This window comes from Bos grunniens, chromosome 3, assembly GCF_055505025.1.
Source record: "Bos grunniens cultivar Pamir isolate PY7600 chromosome 3, Bosgru_T2T1.0, whole genome shotgun sequence".
NCBI lineage: Eukaryota > Metazoa > Chordata > Mammalia > Artiodactyla > Bovidae > Bos > Bos grunniens.
In genome coordinates, this window is record NC_141167.1 from 89579038 (window position 1) to 89595740 (window position 16703).

At 46.1% G+C, this 16703-nt stretch overlaps 1 protein-coding gene across 15 annotated transcripts in view; it reads right to left on the bottom strand.

The window, feature by feature from the left end:
- The window catches only part of ADORA3 (adenosine A3 receptor), a 154705-nt gene that overhangs the window by 13350 nt on the left and 124652 nt on the right, over positions 1-16703 (bottom strand). For 5 of the 15 annotated variants that reach the window (XR_015160652.1, XR_015160651.1, XM_086391790.1 and 2 more), the window contains exon 1: positions 7507-8119. The exons of 6 other annotated variants lie outside the window; for them this stretch is intronic. Coding sequence is in view for 7 of the 9 variants with exons in the window: in XM_086391790.1 (XP_086247916.1) it covers positions 7507-7856 (350 nt within the window). In the remaining 2 variants the exon portion in view is untranslated. Of the gene's footprint in view, positions 1-4241; positions 5345-7506; positions 8120-16703 lie in introns of those variants that run through there. 4 more of the 15 variants (XM_086391795.1, XM_086391793.1, XM_086391796.1 and 1 more) reach the window with 3 other exon arrangements.

Sequence of the window (16703 nt, forward strand, 5' to 3'; positions counted from 1 at the left end):
AATCACAATCAGTAATTGATATTGTGGGTTTTTTTTTTTTTTTTTAAGTAGGCCCTTATCTCTGAGAAAACCCACATGTAAAACATTCAGAATTGCTCAGAGCTTGTACCGTGAAACCAAAGAAAGTGCTAACCAAAGATTGTGCACAGTATCAGGAAAATACCTAAGACATGAAAAAGTAACATTCTAAAGCAAATGACAGGCTCAGAGTGCAGAGAATAAACAGATGCATCTATTAGCATTCTATTATTTGGTATAATTAGTTCTATTGCTCCCTCTTAGGGGGAGAGTTAATTTTCACTCTATTTGATATGTAAATAAGAAAGTAAACAGGTAATAAGAATAAGCTACATTTTAAAAATACTTTTTAAAAATACAAACCAAAATGCTTACAGATGAAATAATTTGATGTCCAAAATTTCAAAATAACCAGGTCAAGTGGGGAGGGGCCATTAATGAAACAAGGTTGGCTGTGAGCGGATCATTATTAAAGCAAGATAATAGTTATACAAGCCTTTGTTATTATAGTCCCTCCACTGTTGCGTGTTTGGAATTTTTCATAATAAAAAGTAAGAAGCAAGAAGACAAGCAAAACATTGACACAGATATTACTAGTCTCACTTTAAAAATAAGAAAAATTGAGGCTTAGTTTAAATAAGGCTAAGTTTAAATTCATACAGCTACTATAGCCACCATGAGCTAATGCTAAATCTGAAAGAAAAAACTGCTATCCTTCACTTGATTGTGCTTCCCCAGTAGTAACAAGACTGCAAAACTGTAGAGCACTTCAGAGATTACAGAGAGACTTTACATACGCCACGCCCACCGAGTGGCCGGGGCAAGATGCAACCCGACTTTTCTCATTGCCATCTTACCCATTATAGTAACTAAGGGCAGAGTTGCTGTAGAAAATGTGCATCTAGTTCTAAGAAACAGAAGGTACAAATGGACCATGGCCAAACCATATATAAAAATAGAAGTCTGGCCCACAACCAGCCCAGGAAACCAGCCCCTTATCTATAGTAACTGGCCCAGGAAGCCAGCCTGATATAAACCAGACGGATCGGAAGTCAGACCATTATTTCTAGTAACAATCCAGAAAGCCGAACAATAATCCCTGTAACAATTGGCCCCGCATGGCCAGGGCTAGATGAATAACTGACACCATCCCTAATTTTTGTCCTGCTTCCAACTAAAGACCAGCCCTAACTCACCATGCAGGATGCCCCACTTTTAGTCAGCCCACTGCGGTCTCCCCAGACCAATGGTCTCCAGTCAGGGTGCATCTGAAGCCTTCTTTCTTCCACCATAAAACCATCCCACTCTTCTCCTGCCTTTGAGACTCTGTCAGAGAGCAACGGGCAGTGGTTTCCTGGTGGCTCAGAGGCTAAGGGATCTGCCTGCAACACGGGGACCTGGATTCAATCCCTGGATTGGGAAGATTCCCTGGAAAAGGGAATAGCTACCCACTCTAGTATTCTTGTTTATGGGGTCACAAAGAGTCAGACACGGCTTAGTGACTAAATCTTAGTGGCTAACTCCTTCTCTCTAGAAAGCTCAGAATAAATAGCCTTCATTTGTTCTCATTTTCTTGGCCTTCACTATTTTCTATTGTTAATAAAGAGAAAAAAATCGGGTAAATAAGCCAGCTACTCAACATCTACCTTTGGTCCAGTGAATCTGTGTGGAAGAGGAGGAGGAGGAAAACCTTGATTTTGTCTGGGTGGTCTCTTTACTTTATTCCTTTAAAATGAAAGCCCAACAGCCACCTTTGACAATATGGCACCCCACTCCAGTACTCTTGCCTAGAAAATCCCATGGACGGAGGAGCCTGGTAGGCTGCAGTCCATGGGGTCTCGAAGAGTCGGACACGACTGAGCAACTTCACTTTGACTTTTTACTTTCATGCATTGGAGAAGGAAATGGCAACCCACTCCAGTGTTCTTGCCTGGAGAATCTCAGGGATGGGGGAGCCTGGTAGGCTGCCATCTATGGGGTCACACAGAGTCGGACACGACTGAAGCGACTTAGCAGCAGCTGAAGGGAGGAGCCAGGAGACAGACACAGGGAAACTTCTGAGACGCTAATCTTTAAACCTGAAACCAGGGTGGTTCTCACTACCTCTAGGCCAACTCCTCACCAGTGAGTCTTGCTTCATCCTTTTTGAGTTCACGCCTAAAGATACTTCACTGAAAGGCTTCTTCTGAGCTGGGAGAGCCCCTGAGCTCAAGAGATTCTCACTGACTCCCAAGATATGACTTCCTACAAGGCTTCAGTGGGTTTGCTAAGCAGTGAATATCAGAAAGGAAAAGAGAGAGAAGGAGGGGAGGAGGAAAAAGGGAAATAAAAGTTTTTCTGAAACTCAGGAGCTGCAGCTTGTCTGATGACACCAAATGACTCAGGACAGACTGCTGCCTTATTTTGAGAGAAACAGTTCCTTTAAGTCTTCCAAAAAAGGCATAGGTCAATGTTGCTACAGCAACTGGGTTAGAGGCTGAGATCTAACTAGCATGTCCCTCAAGTCTCAAATTGAGTGAGACTCAGGTGAGTTGTTGGCAGACCAGTGTGCCAGGAATACCCATCACCCCCGAGTAAACCCAGGGCCTCATCCTGGAGGAACATCTTCACTAAACCATAAAAATTAATTCAGGGGGAAAAGGCTGAACTCAAACAAAGGGATACCATTAAGAAAAAATTGGAGGTAGCAGAGACTTGCTTTTTTGAAACAAAAAAGATCCCCCAAAACATTTGATGGGGAGCTTGTCGGGAACAAAGTCCCCTTCTATATATCCCGGGACCCTCAGGAATGGGGGTGGGCGTTCCAGTCTTCTTCCTCTAATGCAGGAGTGTGAATGGTACCAGGAAGTGGGTGGGTGGGGTGACCAAGTGGGTTTGACATTAGTAGACAAGAACATGCAAACTTTAAACATCCCAGATAGTGCTGATTCTGCCCGGGCTGACAAAAGGAGACGCAAGAACATTTCCCTGAAGTGAAATGTTAACAAGATAAATATGGTTATCAGGCTCTGGCCTAAGATTAGGGTCAGGATAATCTCTCAGGACTAGTTGAGAATTAATAAGAAGCACATTTTCAGTACACGTATCCTCTCTGATGTGGTTTAACTGAAATCCCCAGCTTGCTGTTCTCATCACGTTAACATACGTACTGTATTGACTTGGGACTGAGCATCCACAGCTGCAAATTTAGACTGCCTAATCAGAGATGCCACCTCCAAATTCCAGGGCCACACACAATGCCCAAATGACATGACTAGCATTCTATTCCTGTCTGGTGTGTCAACAGGAAACAGCAACTAAGGCAAAAACAAACAAACAAAAAAACCCAGCAGTACTCAAGTATACAAACCATAGCTTGTACTCGAGATTCTGATAATTGTACATAAGGTGAACTTAAGAGTTTGGGCTTTGTAGAAGTTGCAAGTCCCGCTGCATGTCTAAGGATAGGTAGCAAGAATGTTGGGTTCTCCCATAAAGCAGGGCTGCCTTGAAATCCTGGTGCTCATACTGATTAATTATGTGATTGTGGACAAGTTACTTAAACTCTCTGCACCTCAGTTTTTTCTTCTGCAAAATAGAGATGGTAGTGAGGATGGGACCTCAAAGACTATCAGGACCAAAAGAGAGAACACATGTAAAACAGTACATAGCAAGTGAAAATGTTAGTCGCTTAGTTGTGTCCGACTTTTTGTGACCCCTTAGGCTGTAGCCCACCAGGTTCCTCTGTCCATGGGATTTTCCAGGCAAGAATACTGGAGCGGGTTGCTATTTCCTTCTCCAGGGGATCTTCCTGACCCAGGAATCGAACCCGAGTCTCCCACTTTGCAAGCAGACTCTTTACTGTCTGAGCCACTAGGAAAGTATATACAACATGCTCAACAAATAATATTAATAGCTGTCTGGTGTCTCTTTTTGCCCCTCTCCCACTATTCCTATTAAAATAAAATACCAGAGGAAATAATTTAAGACTCATGTCTAAGAGAGAATTGTTTCTTCTCTAACCCTTGATGAATGGTTCGGAAAGCTGACAAATACTCTGATCAGTCCAGGAAAAAGGTGCAGCGTGTGCTGGGGCCAGGGGTGAGGGTCTCAGAATTTACACAGAATTTATAGGAGAAGGTGTCACATGGCATCACATAGCAAGCAGGCTGAGTGCCAGGAGCAGCCAGCTGGGTTTTCCAGCCCCAAGTGACCCTGACCCTCAGCAGAGAGTTATAGAAAAGTTAGTTATCATGTTTTATTCATTCCATACATTTACAGCTGAATCCAGAAAGTTAAGTTCCCCTTAAACGTAATTCAGTCCTTGCATTCCATCATCTTCCAGGCAACTGCTGAGAGCAGGGTTCTCTGCTTAGTTCCACAGTGAAGCGGAACTGAGTCACCATCATGTACATATCAAGCCCGATCAGTCCCCTTTTGTCAGTAAGTCAATGAAGGATCCTTCAGATTCCATAACTTCTGTTAGAGGAGAAGACACGTAGCAGTAACAATGGAGCACTGTCCTCAAGTCAGATACCCAGAAAAGAAGGACATGAAAAAAAGAAAAAAATGAATTAGAGAAAGAAGACATTGGGAAGGACATAGAGGCAACCAGCCAAATGCTTTCCGCATCAGTAGGAGGAATCAAAGACATGAGCGGGAGACATCCCAGGTAGAAAGGCCCTCAAGTGTTGATGCCGAATCTGAAGGTCAATGAGATGGACAGCCATCTTTCGTGGATAGCTACTCAGAAGTCTGCTCAATGCTTGGGTCCATGGACTTAGAGGGCTGGCAGATCACACAGGCTTTGAGGATCAAGAGATAGGTTTCCTTGAACTTCTTTATTTTATAAGCATAGACGATAGGGTTCATCATGGAGTTGGCGTGGGAGAGCAGGATGCCCAAGTACAGCACAATTTGTGGCACTTCACCGTTAAAGTAGATGATACAGTTGATGATGGACAAAGGCAGCCAGGACAAAGCAAACAAGAAAAGAACCAGTGACAGAGACTTGGCTGTCTTGAACTCCCGTCCATAGAATGCACCTGTCTCTTTGGAGCCAGAAAAGTTCTGACTGAGTCGGTTCCGGATGACATAGAAGATATCAAAGTAGATGGCACACATGACAACCAGGGGAATGAGAATCCACGTGAAGAAACTGAAGTAGACCATGTAATCCATCCTCATGACCGAACGGAATTGGCAGGGTAGGAAGGTAAGATTTTTGTCTGCTGAGCTCAGTTTCATGTTCCAGCCAAACATGGGGGTCAATCCCACCAGGAATGACACCAGCCAGCAAAGGCCCAGAGCCAACCATATTCTTCTTTGCGTGGTGACTCTCCTGTATCTGTTTGCATGGAAGAGAGTCAGTGAGTTCACAGCAGAAATTGCTAACGGGTGGGGGGAGATGGAGCTGGACTGTTGGGATTCTATGGTGATTTCAACTAAACTCTACTGGATATGAAGACAAGATGAGAAGAGAAAAATCCAGCAGTTTTCTGGGCACTTTTCTAAAGAAGTACAATCTACAATACATCAGGAGTATGTTGCCAAGGGCTTCCCTACTGGCTCAGTGGTAAAGAATTCACCTGCCATGTAGGACATGCAGGTTCGATCCCTCGGTTGGGAAGATCCCCTGGAGGAGGAAATAGCAACCCATTCCAGTATTCTTGCCTGGGGAATCCCATGGACAGAGAAGCCTGGTGGGTTATAACCTATAGGGTTGCAAAAGAGTCAGACACGACTTAGTGACTAAAGAACAGCAACAACATGTTGCCGGCAATTGGGGCTTGCATGTCCCTCTCACAGCGCCATTTCCAGCCCAAGAATTCTTCAATTCCTGGGAGGTAAGAGTTCTTGAAGTCTCCTAGGATCACCTACCTGAGAAGAAGTAATCTGCTCAAAGCATGTTTTCCTGCTGCGTTCAGCACTATTTTTTTTTGGCTGTCATGCTGACATCCATCATTCAGACTCTGCCTCTCCCACACTTCCCCTCTACCTGGGTCTGTCCCTGCTTCTCTATGTTTTTCAAACACTTGATGTTTGAATTAGAGTCTGCTGCTGCTGCTGCAGCGTCACTTCAGTCATGTCCGACTCTGTGCAACCCCATAGACGGCAGCCCACCAGGCTCCCCAGCCCCTGGGATTCTCCAGGCAAGAACATTGGAGTGGGTTGCTATTTCCTTCTCCAATGCAGGAAAGTAAAAAGTGAAAGTGAAGTTGCTCAGTCGTGTCCGACTCTTAGCGACCCCATGGACTGCAGCCTGCCAGGCTCCTCCGTCCATGGGATTTTCCAGGCAAGAGTACTGGAGTGGGGTGCCATTGCCTTCTCCGGAGTTAGAGTCTATGGAGCTGCAAAAGTTGTGTTGAAATTCTTCCAGGACCTTAAAAGACTCACCCAATCAGAAGTCACCATTTCTCCTTAAACTATTCATCCTGATAACATTCTACACAGACTACAAGAAGAAAGTGGATTTTATTAAGTACTGGCTATGTACTCAGTAGACTTTCTCTCAATGAAATCTCATGACAAACCCGGGATATTCTTATGACAATCTCCATTTCATTGTCGGTAATGCTGCAGATGAGAGTAGTGACAGCTACGATTTACTGAGCACAGACTCTTTGTTGACATTTTTCAAAGAGCTTTACATTTATTAACTCACTTGACCTTACCAGGAAGGTGCAATTATGATCCCCATTCTATGGGCAAAAAAAAATGAAACAGACAAGCAACTTGTAGAAGCTTAAAGGATGGAACTAAAATTGAATGGAGGACAGTCTGAGTTCAGAGCATTGCAACACCATGCTGAAGAACTAAGACATAGAAAGTTAAATAACTTGCCCAAGATCAGACCTCAAGATCTGAGATTTGAACTAATGCTTGTTTGTATCCGAAGTCGTCTATAGCTCCCTCACCATGCTCTTTCCCCAAGAGAAGAGAGGAGCAACAAGGGAGCAGTGTGATTCAGGACACCTGGGGAATTATTCATTTGGCACTCTGTTCTGTTCACATGGTCACACGAAAAGTTGTTACTACTTTCTGCAATGGAGAACTTTTTTGGTCCCCTTCGCATCATGGAAGAGGAAGCAAAATTACAATAACTTTAAAATAGCCTACATTTGTAAATGACAGAACCATCAGTGTATCTCTTTTTTTTCTCTCAGCTTATCATCCAGCATGTTTCTATCATTTCTAATAATCAAGAGCATTTTTCACTAATTAAAGATGGATCAAGTTTTTATCATCTTTAGCCTCTGCCCCAGGGGATATGGAGCAGGTACTCCCTATCAGTGGGGTAGGGGGGACTGGAGGATTCCTCGTTCCTTGTTCCCAAGTCTCTGCTTATCATTGCTAAACCCTTCACACATCAAATGGTGAAAAGAACCACTTTCAAGCTCAGAGGCCAATTTGGATTTGTTTCCACTTAAAGTCTTGGATCTGGACTTGTAGCTCCATTTCCCAGACACTTATATCACCACTGACACCACTCCTCTTTAGGCAAGTTACCTGACTGTGAGCTTGACCCGCAGGTATCGGTCCACGGCAATGGCTAGCAAGGACATGATGGATGCATGGGTGAAGATCATCAGCAAGCAGGTCATGAGAAGGCAGCTATAAAAGTGGATTGTGACACCCAGGCTGATGACAATGGCCAAAGGCATAACCAGCACCCCAACAGCAATGTCAGCCAGAGCTAGGGAGACAATGAAATAGAAGGTGGTGGTCTGTAGGCTGGGGTTCAGTTTGACCACCCAGATGACCAGAACATTGCCCACTATGGCGCAGAGCCCGATGAGAATCTCCACAGAGATGTAGGTGATGCTGGCCAAGGACACGGCAGTGCTGTTGACAGGCATCTCGTTTTCCAAGAGGAAACTCCCAGGTGAGTAGTGTCCCAACAAGATCTGTGTGGGCCAGTCCACCTAGCTCTTGCCACACATCCTGCCAGAGGTCCAGGTGTAGCAGCCACAGTCCAGAACTCACAACTCACCCATTCCTTCTCTTCTCTGGTGGCACCCTGTCTCCTTAGAGAGATTTCATCACACGGCCATCATTTCCAGCCCTGACACAGGCGACACATCTCCAAGCTTGCAGAAGTCTGGGGAGGACAATTCTCTGTGACAGAATGTGAAAGTGCAGCTGCTCTTAGTTCCCCTGCCCCTGGAGGGCTACCCACACTCCATCGAGATAAGCAACGCTCTTTAGTGGTGTTTCAGGAAGTGAGATGGGCCAAGAGGAAGCACAGAGCTAGGAACACTCAGCAAGAAGATGGAAAGAAGGGGTGGAGGGATGTTTGCAGCATGAAGAATCCTCAGCATTTATTTACTCAGGGACTAGATAAGAATGTCACACTGGGTGGAAAAGGAACTGGGAGCACTGACTATGTAATAATATTCTGGCTTTCTGCTGACTTAGCAGAGGCTAAAAAAAAAACACAGAAGAAAAGAAGTAGACTCTGGTTTTGTTGTTGTTCAGTCACTACGTTGTATCCGACTCTTTGCAATCCCATGGACTGCAACACACCAGTCTTTCCTGTCCTTCACTATCTCCCAGAGTTTGCTCAAACTCATGTCCACTGAGTCAATGATGCCATCCAACCATCTCATCTTTGGTGGTCCCCTTCTCCTCCTCCTGCCCTCAATCTTTCCCAGAATCAGGGTCTTTTCCAGTGAGTCAGCTCTTCACATCAGGTGATCAAAGTACTGGAGCTTCAGCTTCAGCATCAATACTTCCAGTGAATATTCAAGGTTGATTTCCTTTAGGATTGACCTGTTTGATCTCCTTGCTGTCCAAGGGACTCTCAAGAGTCTTCTCCAACACCACAGTTCCAATCATCAATTTTTTGGTGCTCAGCCTTGTTTATGGTCCAACGCTCACATCTGTACATGACTACTGGAAAAACCATGGATTTGACTAGACGGACCTTTATAGGCAAAGTGATTTCTCTGCTTTTTAATATCTAGGTTTGTCATAATTTTTCTTCCAAGGAGCAAATGCCTTTTAATTTCGTGGTTGCAGTCACCATCCACAATGATTTTGGAGCCCAAGAAAATAAAATCTGTCATTGTTGCCATTTTTTCCTATCTATTTGCCATGAAGTAATGGGACTGGATGCCATGGTCTTAGTTTTCTGAATGTTGAGCTTTGAGCCAACTTTTTCACTCTCCTCTTTCGCTTTCATCAAGAGGCTCTTTAGTTCCTCTTCACTTTCTGCCATTAAGGCAGTGTCATCTGCATATCTGAGGTTATTGATATTTCTCCTGGCAATCTTGATTCCAGCTTGTGATTCATCCAGCCCCACATTTGCATGATGTACTCTGCATAGAAGTTAGTCAGGGTTACAACATACAGCCAGATGTACTCCTTTCCCAATTTTGAACCAGTCTGTTGTTCCATGTCTGGTTCTAATTGCTACTTCTTGACCTGCATACAGGTTTCTCAGGAGACAGGTAAGGTGGTCTGGTATTCCCATCTCTTTAAGAATTTTTGCAGTTTGTTGTGATCCACATAGTCAAAGGCTTTAGCATAGTCAATGAAGCAGATGTTTTCCTGGAATTCTCTTACTTTTTCTATGATCCAACAGATGTTGGCAATTTGATCTCTGGTGGCAGGTTCTTAAACTTAGACAGAATTTACTCCATCTGAGTACATGCCATAGACTGACTGACTGTGTCACCCCAAACTCACAGGTTGAATTCTGACCTTTAAAGTCAAGGCATTTGGAGGGGGAGGCTTTGGGAGGTTATTAGGTCATGAGGGTGGAGGTTTCATTAATAGGATTAGGGTCCCTATGACAGATACCCCACACAGCTCTCTTGCCCCTTCCACCATCTATGCACCAGGAAGAAGGCTCTCATCAGACACAGGTTCTACCGACATGCTGACCTAGGACTTAAGAGCCCTCCAGAACTGTGAGAAATAAATTTATCTTGTTTCTAAGTCCCTTAGACTTTAGTATTTGGCATATCAACCCAACTGACTAAGACAGTGTATAACAGTTAATACGGAGAATTCAGTCACATGAGTTGACCCTGTTGGGCATGGCTGAACATGGCAATACATGGCAAGCCTTTGTATTGAAGATCTTTTGCCAAAGGGACAAACTAAGATTCTCTGTTCAGATGAACAAAACTTCAGCACCTCCCATAAGCCCCTAAAACATCACATCTGCTGACCCTCAACTCCCCTTCTCAGCCCACACTGTGGGCTCGCTCACTCTAGCAACCAGCCTGTATCAAATCTATTTGAAGGACAACAGGGATGACCAGCGACGCAGAAAGAGGGAAAGAGCGGCATGTGCACATAATTACATGGCGGACCTCCTGCCCCAAGCCCTGCCCCCGCCCTGCAGAAATAGCTACGAATTCTCTGTACCTATGTTGTGCACTGTCTTAGTAATTTGGGCTGATATGCCAAACACGAAAGCTGAAGTTGCTCACCTGGTTTCAACTCCTGGGAATCAGACACTTGAAATGCAATTGTGATTTGGAGTCCACCCTGATGGCTCAAACTGTAAAGAATCTTCCTACAATACGGGAGACCTGGGTTTGATCCCTGGGTTGGGAAGATCCCCTGGAGAAAGAAATGGCAACCCACTCCAGTATTCTTGCCTTGAGAATTCCATGCACAGAGGAACCTGGCGGGCTCCAGTACATGGGGTCACAAAGAGTCAGACATGACTGAGCAACTAACACTTACTGGTTCAGGGATTTCTCCATGCTGCCCAAAAGGGTTATTTAGAGAGCCAGCAAAAGGAACAGTTGAACCTAAGTCCACACTGTGGACTGAAGGATTTTATAACATTTACCTTTAAGCACCAATCTATGGAGAGCCACAAATAAAATTCGACCATCACAGGAATGCTGTTCTGGTGTTTACTAACAAACACCTCTCACTGGGGCACGGGCGAGATGCCTCGGCATGGGGCCTGCCAGGGTCTTCTTAAGTTGTTCTGTTTCTGTATCATCCATTGATACCCTACCAAGTCTGTCTGGCATGCCTTGCTCATTCCTGCTAGACTTGCCACATATCCCTGAGCGGACACCCCAGGTAATAAGGGGCAGCCCTCTTCAACTGCATTTCTGTCGCCCCAGCATTTTCCAGCATTAGCTGTGCCTCCACCCCTGCACTTTGGGAATGCGAACGGTGTCGCCAGCCTCCAACATAAGTAAGTAAGTAAGTAAGCCACTCGGTCACGTCTGATTCTTTGCCACCCCATGGACTATACAGTCCAAGGAATTCTCCAGGCCACAGTACTGGGGTGGGTAGCCTTTCCCTTCTCCAGGGGATCTTCCCATCCTGGGGATCGAACCCAGCTCTCCTGCATTGCAGGCAGAATCTTTACCACCTGAGCCACCAGGGAAGCCCAAGGATACTGCAGTGGGTAGCCTATCCCTTCTCCAGTGGATCTTACCGACCCAGGAATCGAACTGGGGTCTCCTGCCTTGCAGGCGGATTCTTTACCAACTGAGCTATCAAGGAAGCCCTAACCTCCAACATGGTGAATGTCTCTACTGCGGCTGCTCTCTCTATCTCTGTGCTCAGGAGAAGGAAGTCATAGAGAGCGATTTCTAGGAGGCTGCGTGCTCCCAAAACAAGCCTTTCTGTAAGTCCACTATAAAGCAGTTGTTGAATCTTGGTTTGTTGTTGTTTAGTCACTCAGTGGTGTCTGACTCTTTGCCCACCAGGCAAGAATACTGGAGTGGGTTGCCTTTTCCTTCTCTAGGGATCGAACCCGCGTCTCCTGTGTCTCCTGCCTTAGCAGGTGGATTCTTTACCACTGAGCCATGTGGGAAGTCTGCTGCATCTTGGTAACTCACTGCAATAAAAGATACCCCAGCTCTTGGCCCTTGGCCACCCAGTAGCACCAAATAACCTTATATAAGAGAAAGACCCTCTGGGGAAGGTATGAGACGCTAACTGGTTGTGGTGATGGGATAGCTAAGGAGCACTTTTCCTGGAGGACTTGGTAACCCCTGGGGTTACCTAGGGTGGCCAAGGACAGAGGGAGTTGGCTCATGGCAGAGCGGAGCACAGACCTCTGCTCCATCTTGTGACTGGTCAGAGAGTGGCCAGCTTCTGCATTTAGAAAGAAAAAGGTTGTGGCCCTTGTATGGTTGTGGGCCAGAAGCTGCGGTAGGGAAAGGTAGTAGAGGCCAGGGAAAGTCCCTGAACCACGGATCCATCACAAGAGAAGTGGGCTGAGCCCTGAGGGATGGATGTGACAGCTGGAAACCCGGACTGGTGTGTGTTTTCAGGTTCCAGCCCATTTCCTCTCCTTTAAGACCCAGCTGAGTCCTTCTGGGTTTGAGAAACCAAGGACAGGAGGGTTTGCCCAAGGACCAGTTGCAAGGGCAGTGTGGTGGGGACAGGGTGGCCTGTAGGAGAATAACCCCCAGGAAAAAGGGGAAGCAGGGAACAAACTTGCAGCCACCAACTCAGCCACCTCACCCCTTAGGAACTGTTCCTTGAACCCTCTGCACAGACCTGGGGAATTCCCTCTCTGTGAATAACAGAAGCCCTTCCTTTGTATTTTCTGAGTAGATACAGCTCATCTCTGCTCAGGGGGGCTGAGCTGAGGGGTGGTGCGGAAAGGCTTTCACAGTGACTTAGCCCCCCAGGAAGGGGCACTGAGTGTCCTTTTCATTCTAGATTAAATATCGAAGAGCAGCCAGGGAGAGGACAGAGAAACCAGGAGGAATGGTCACCTTCCCGCATTCCCTACCCCTGCCCACAGCCATTCTTAGTCAGGGAACCGGCCTCATCGCCGCTGAGCTGCCTAACCCAGCCCCAGATTCGAGTCCCTCCACAGCCTCCGTGTTGCCCGAGGGACCAAGCGCAGACTGCTCGTAATGGCGTCCAGACTCTGCTGCGGGCTCTCCCAGCCCCTTCAGCCTCCTGTTGCCTGGTTCCCGGGGAAACCTAAGTGCCTTGGGGGCTCGGGGCGTGCTCTTTCACTTCCTCTGCCCCGTGCGCACTGCTCTTTCTGTCCAGGAAGGCCCTTCTCCCTTGCATCTACCCAGAAAACAAGCCCCTCTCCTTCCAGCCTCTTCTCAAACAGAACTTTGAAGAAAACTTTGCAGACACCACCCCTCCTCCCATGGCTGGGTCTATACAATACCTGTGAGCTCTTGGAGGGCAGGAATCTCCCCTTTTCATTTCTTTCAACCGCGTACCACAGCGCCTGGCAACTACTAGGTGCTCAGGATACTGACAAATGGATAGGAAAGCACCTCAGTGAACCAGGGGCATAATAAACTCGGCACTAGGTATAGAATACCAGGAAGCCAGCTAGGACCTGTGAAGCACTTTCTATTCTACAGCTGCTATGTTGATGTGTGTGTGCGTGTGTGTGTGTGTGTTGATGTTTTTATACACCTAATCTCTTGCAGTGTTATTTGATGAAATATATGCTGTCATTACCGTTGAGGCTCAGAAGTGTGAAGTAACTTGCCCCAGGATACTGAGCTAGAAAGTGGCAGAGCTGGTGGCAAACCCAGGCTCCTGGCTTCAGTAAATCAATAAGCAAGTGAACAAGCTTTCACAAGTATAAGCTGTCCCTGGATTTACTGTTGCCATATTGTCAACTAGAGGGTCTACACTCACGTCTGGAAAAGAAAGTGGCGACCAAGACCACCAAAACACAGAACAAGAGTAACATAGGCCAAGCACCAAATCTGAGTGAGAAAGAGATGGAGGAAGCAGAGACCGCTAGAGCAGCCTGGGTTCCCAGGGGTGCTCTGTTCCAGGAAGAAAACCTTTTGTTGGACTGAGGTCCCATACACAAAAAATTTAATAATAAGATAAATTATAAATGAAACATGGCTCAGGTCATTTTCCCATCTAAAAGAAGGCCCATGTCTGTTTCAGATCTACTGAAAGAAACCTGAAAACTCTGGAGGAGAGAAGACTCTGGGAGGAGCCATGAGCCTGAATGGGGGAAACAGCAACAGACTTCTAGGAAAGGCCTCGAGTGTCCCAAAGCCTGCCCTGGCGCCACCTTGGGCTGATGCAGCTGGACTTAGGTCAGCCACGATACTGGAGTTCTGCTTAAAATCCTAAGAGCCTGGCCAGAGATGATTCATCGGATCCTCTGCAGCTTCTCAGAAAAGCCTGGGAAACCCCAGCAACTAGCCTGCATTAACCACAAAGTGCAGTGTTAGGAGGCACCAGAGACAGCGCTCTGGAGCTGCAGGGCTAGTACAGGTGGCGCTGACACAGGATGTCAGGCGGCAGAAGGTGGCGGCTTCTGCCCGGGGCCTGCTCTCACTGACTCCACTGCTGCCTGCGGAGCTGCACAAAACCACCTTGCTCACTTCCTCTTGGCCCCATTGCCACTTCCCCAAAGCCCTATAATTTTACAGAGCTTGATGCTTGCGAGCCAACAGCCGAGGCTTAGGAAGAACGAGTGCTCAGAGTCACCCCAGGACAGTGGCCAGCCCTTACTACCCCCCTCTCCCAGGCCCCCCTTGCTTCTCTGCCTCTCAGTTAAGCCAGAGGGTGGAGACTGGGCTTATTTGAAGCCACTATCCCCTAGATGCTTCCTACTAGGGCTTCAGTTATGACCAAGGAGCCAGGGACTCCCTGGAGTCTGAGTTCAGGAGGCTCACATAGAGCCAGTGTGAGAGGGGAGGAGAGAGGTCAAGGTTCCTTCACTCTGAGCAACAGGAAATCCTGCCCAGCCAAGGAGAACTGTTCCTGGCGCCTACGTCCCACCCACCCCTATTGAGTGTGTCAGAAGTTCTCTGGGCTCTAGTGGAGAATCTGAGAAGGGTTCAGCTAACTGTTTGTTCCAGGTTCTAGGCACTTAGGAAATGAGGAGGTGTTCCAACTGCAGGAGTCTCAGTGGATAGAGGCTTTTTAATTCTTGTGTCCCTGTTGGGACGCTATGTGCAGCAATGACCAGCAGGTGGCAGCACATTTCCATTGTCATTCAGGATGCTGGCTGAGCAAGAAAATAAAGCAAGAACTTGGGGGTTCCACTTCCGCAATGTCTAGCCAGCCCCCTCAGATTGTTCAGAGAAGGAAAGAGAAGACTAAGGGAAAGGGAGACACGGAGAAGACTTCCCTGGAGTCCAGTGGTTGAAAATCTTCCTGCCAATGCAGGGGACATGGATTTGATCCCTGGTCCAGGAAAATCCCTCATGCCTCAGGGTAAATAAGCCCGCATACCCATGTTCTAGAGCTTGAGCTCTGCAACAAGAGAAGGCACTGCAATGAGAAGCTCGCTCACTGCAACTAAAGAACAGGCCCGGCTCTCCACAATAGAGAAAAGCCCAAGCAGCAGTGAAGACCCAGCACAGCCAAAAATAAATATATAATTTTTTTTTAAAAAAAAGAGAGACATGGAGAGATTGCCGTCTGTTTACATTCTTTCATTTTAGACAGAATATGCATTTTTATTAATAGATCACAGAAATGTGTGAATTCCTGTTATTAATATGTCTGTCACTGAGTATAAAATCAATGAGTTAAATAGCCTGTTCTTTGATTAAGCTATTATCCAAGATCTAAACAGAAAGTTGGACATATAGCAGGTAGTCAGTTAATACACTGAGTTAATTACATAAACATTGAAATTAGACAACTAAGCTTTTGAATTATTTTAAATGAAATTCTGAAAAAAAAATGCTAATATATTATTGAACAACTCATGAAAGTTAGCATGCTTTATCAGACTCTGAAGGAGACTTTTAATTGACTTTGAAAAGACTATCATAACTTTTTTTATTAAAAAATGTTTATTCTCATCTAGAATAGTTTTAATTGGTTAAAAGTAAGATGTAAAAATATAAGCAAAGTTTCCCATGGGGTGTGTGTGTGTGTGTCTATATCTATATCTACCTATCTAATATATATATATATATATATACACACACTCTTAAATCAACTTGAGTTGACATTCATTTGCCATCTGCCTGCATTCAATACAATCTCAAAGAATATTCCTGGGCAGTACCAAATTTCATTCTCTTGACTCAAGGAGACTAAGAAGCAGGTTCTCCTTTCAAATTTGTGTGTGTTCCAATAAAAGCAATATTTGTTGTTTCGTGTGCAAAGCACCTCACATGTCCCACCTCACTAAATTAATGTAACAATCTCACCAGGCAGGTATCATTCGTCTCACCTCCCAGCAGAAGAAACTGAGGCAGAGAGACAGAGGAATTTACTCAAGGTTGTCCATCTGGTCAGAGGCAGTGTGAGAATGGAGCCATCTCACTCAGAGGGGGACAGAAACCCCCAGGAGAGGTCCCATCAGGATGTTTCCCTCCTTATACTTGTGTCACCAGACTCTCCCTCGCTGCCTGCCAATCTCTCACCTATCCTGTCCCTTCTATGGACACAGGGCCCATTTGTCCATTTACTTGACCTTTGTTGAAGAGCATCCTGTCTTTTGGAGCCCATTTCTCAAAACACCTTGGATCTCTTCATAACCCAGCCTCCTCTTCATCACAGCTCCAGCCTCCTATCACCTGGAGTCCCCACAGTCGCCATGGTGGCTAACTGCATAGCCTGCTGTTGATCCCCAGGCCCTAAACACCAGAAGGTGTAGGAACGAACTCCAGATAAAGCAACTGTGGATCCTAAATGTTTCCAGCAAGGCCATGCCCTGGTCCCTTCTTTTTACCATCTGCCTAACAAATGTGATGCCGCTCCTGCAGTAACTGGGTGAGAGCTCCCCCGTGTTGATGACATATGTGTCT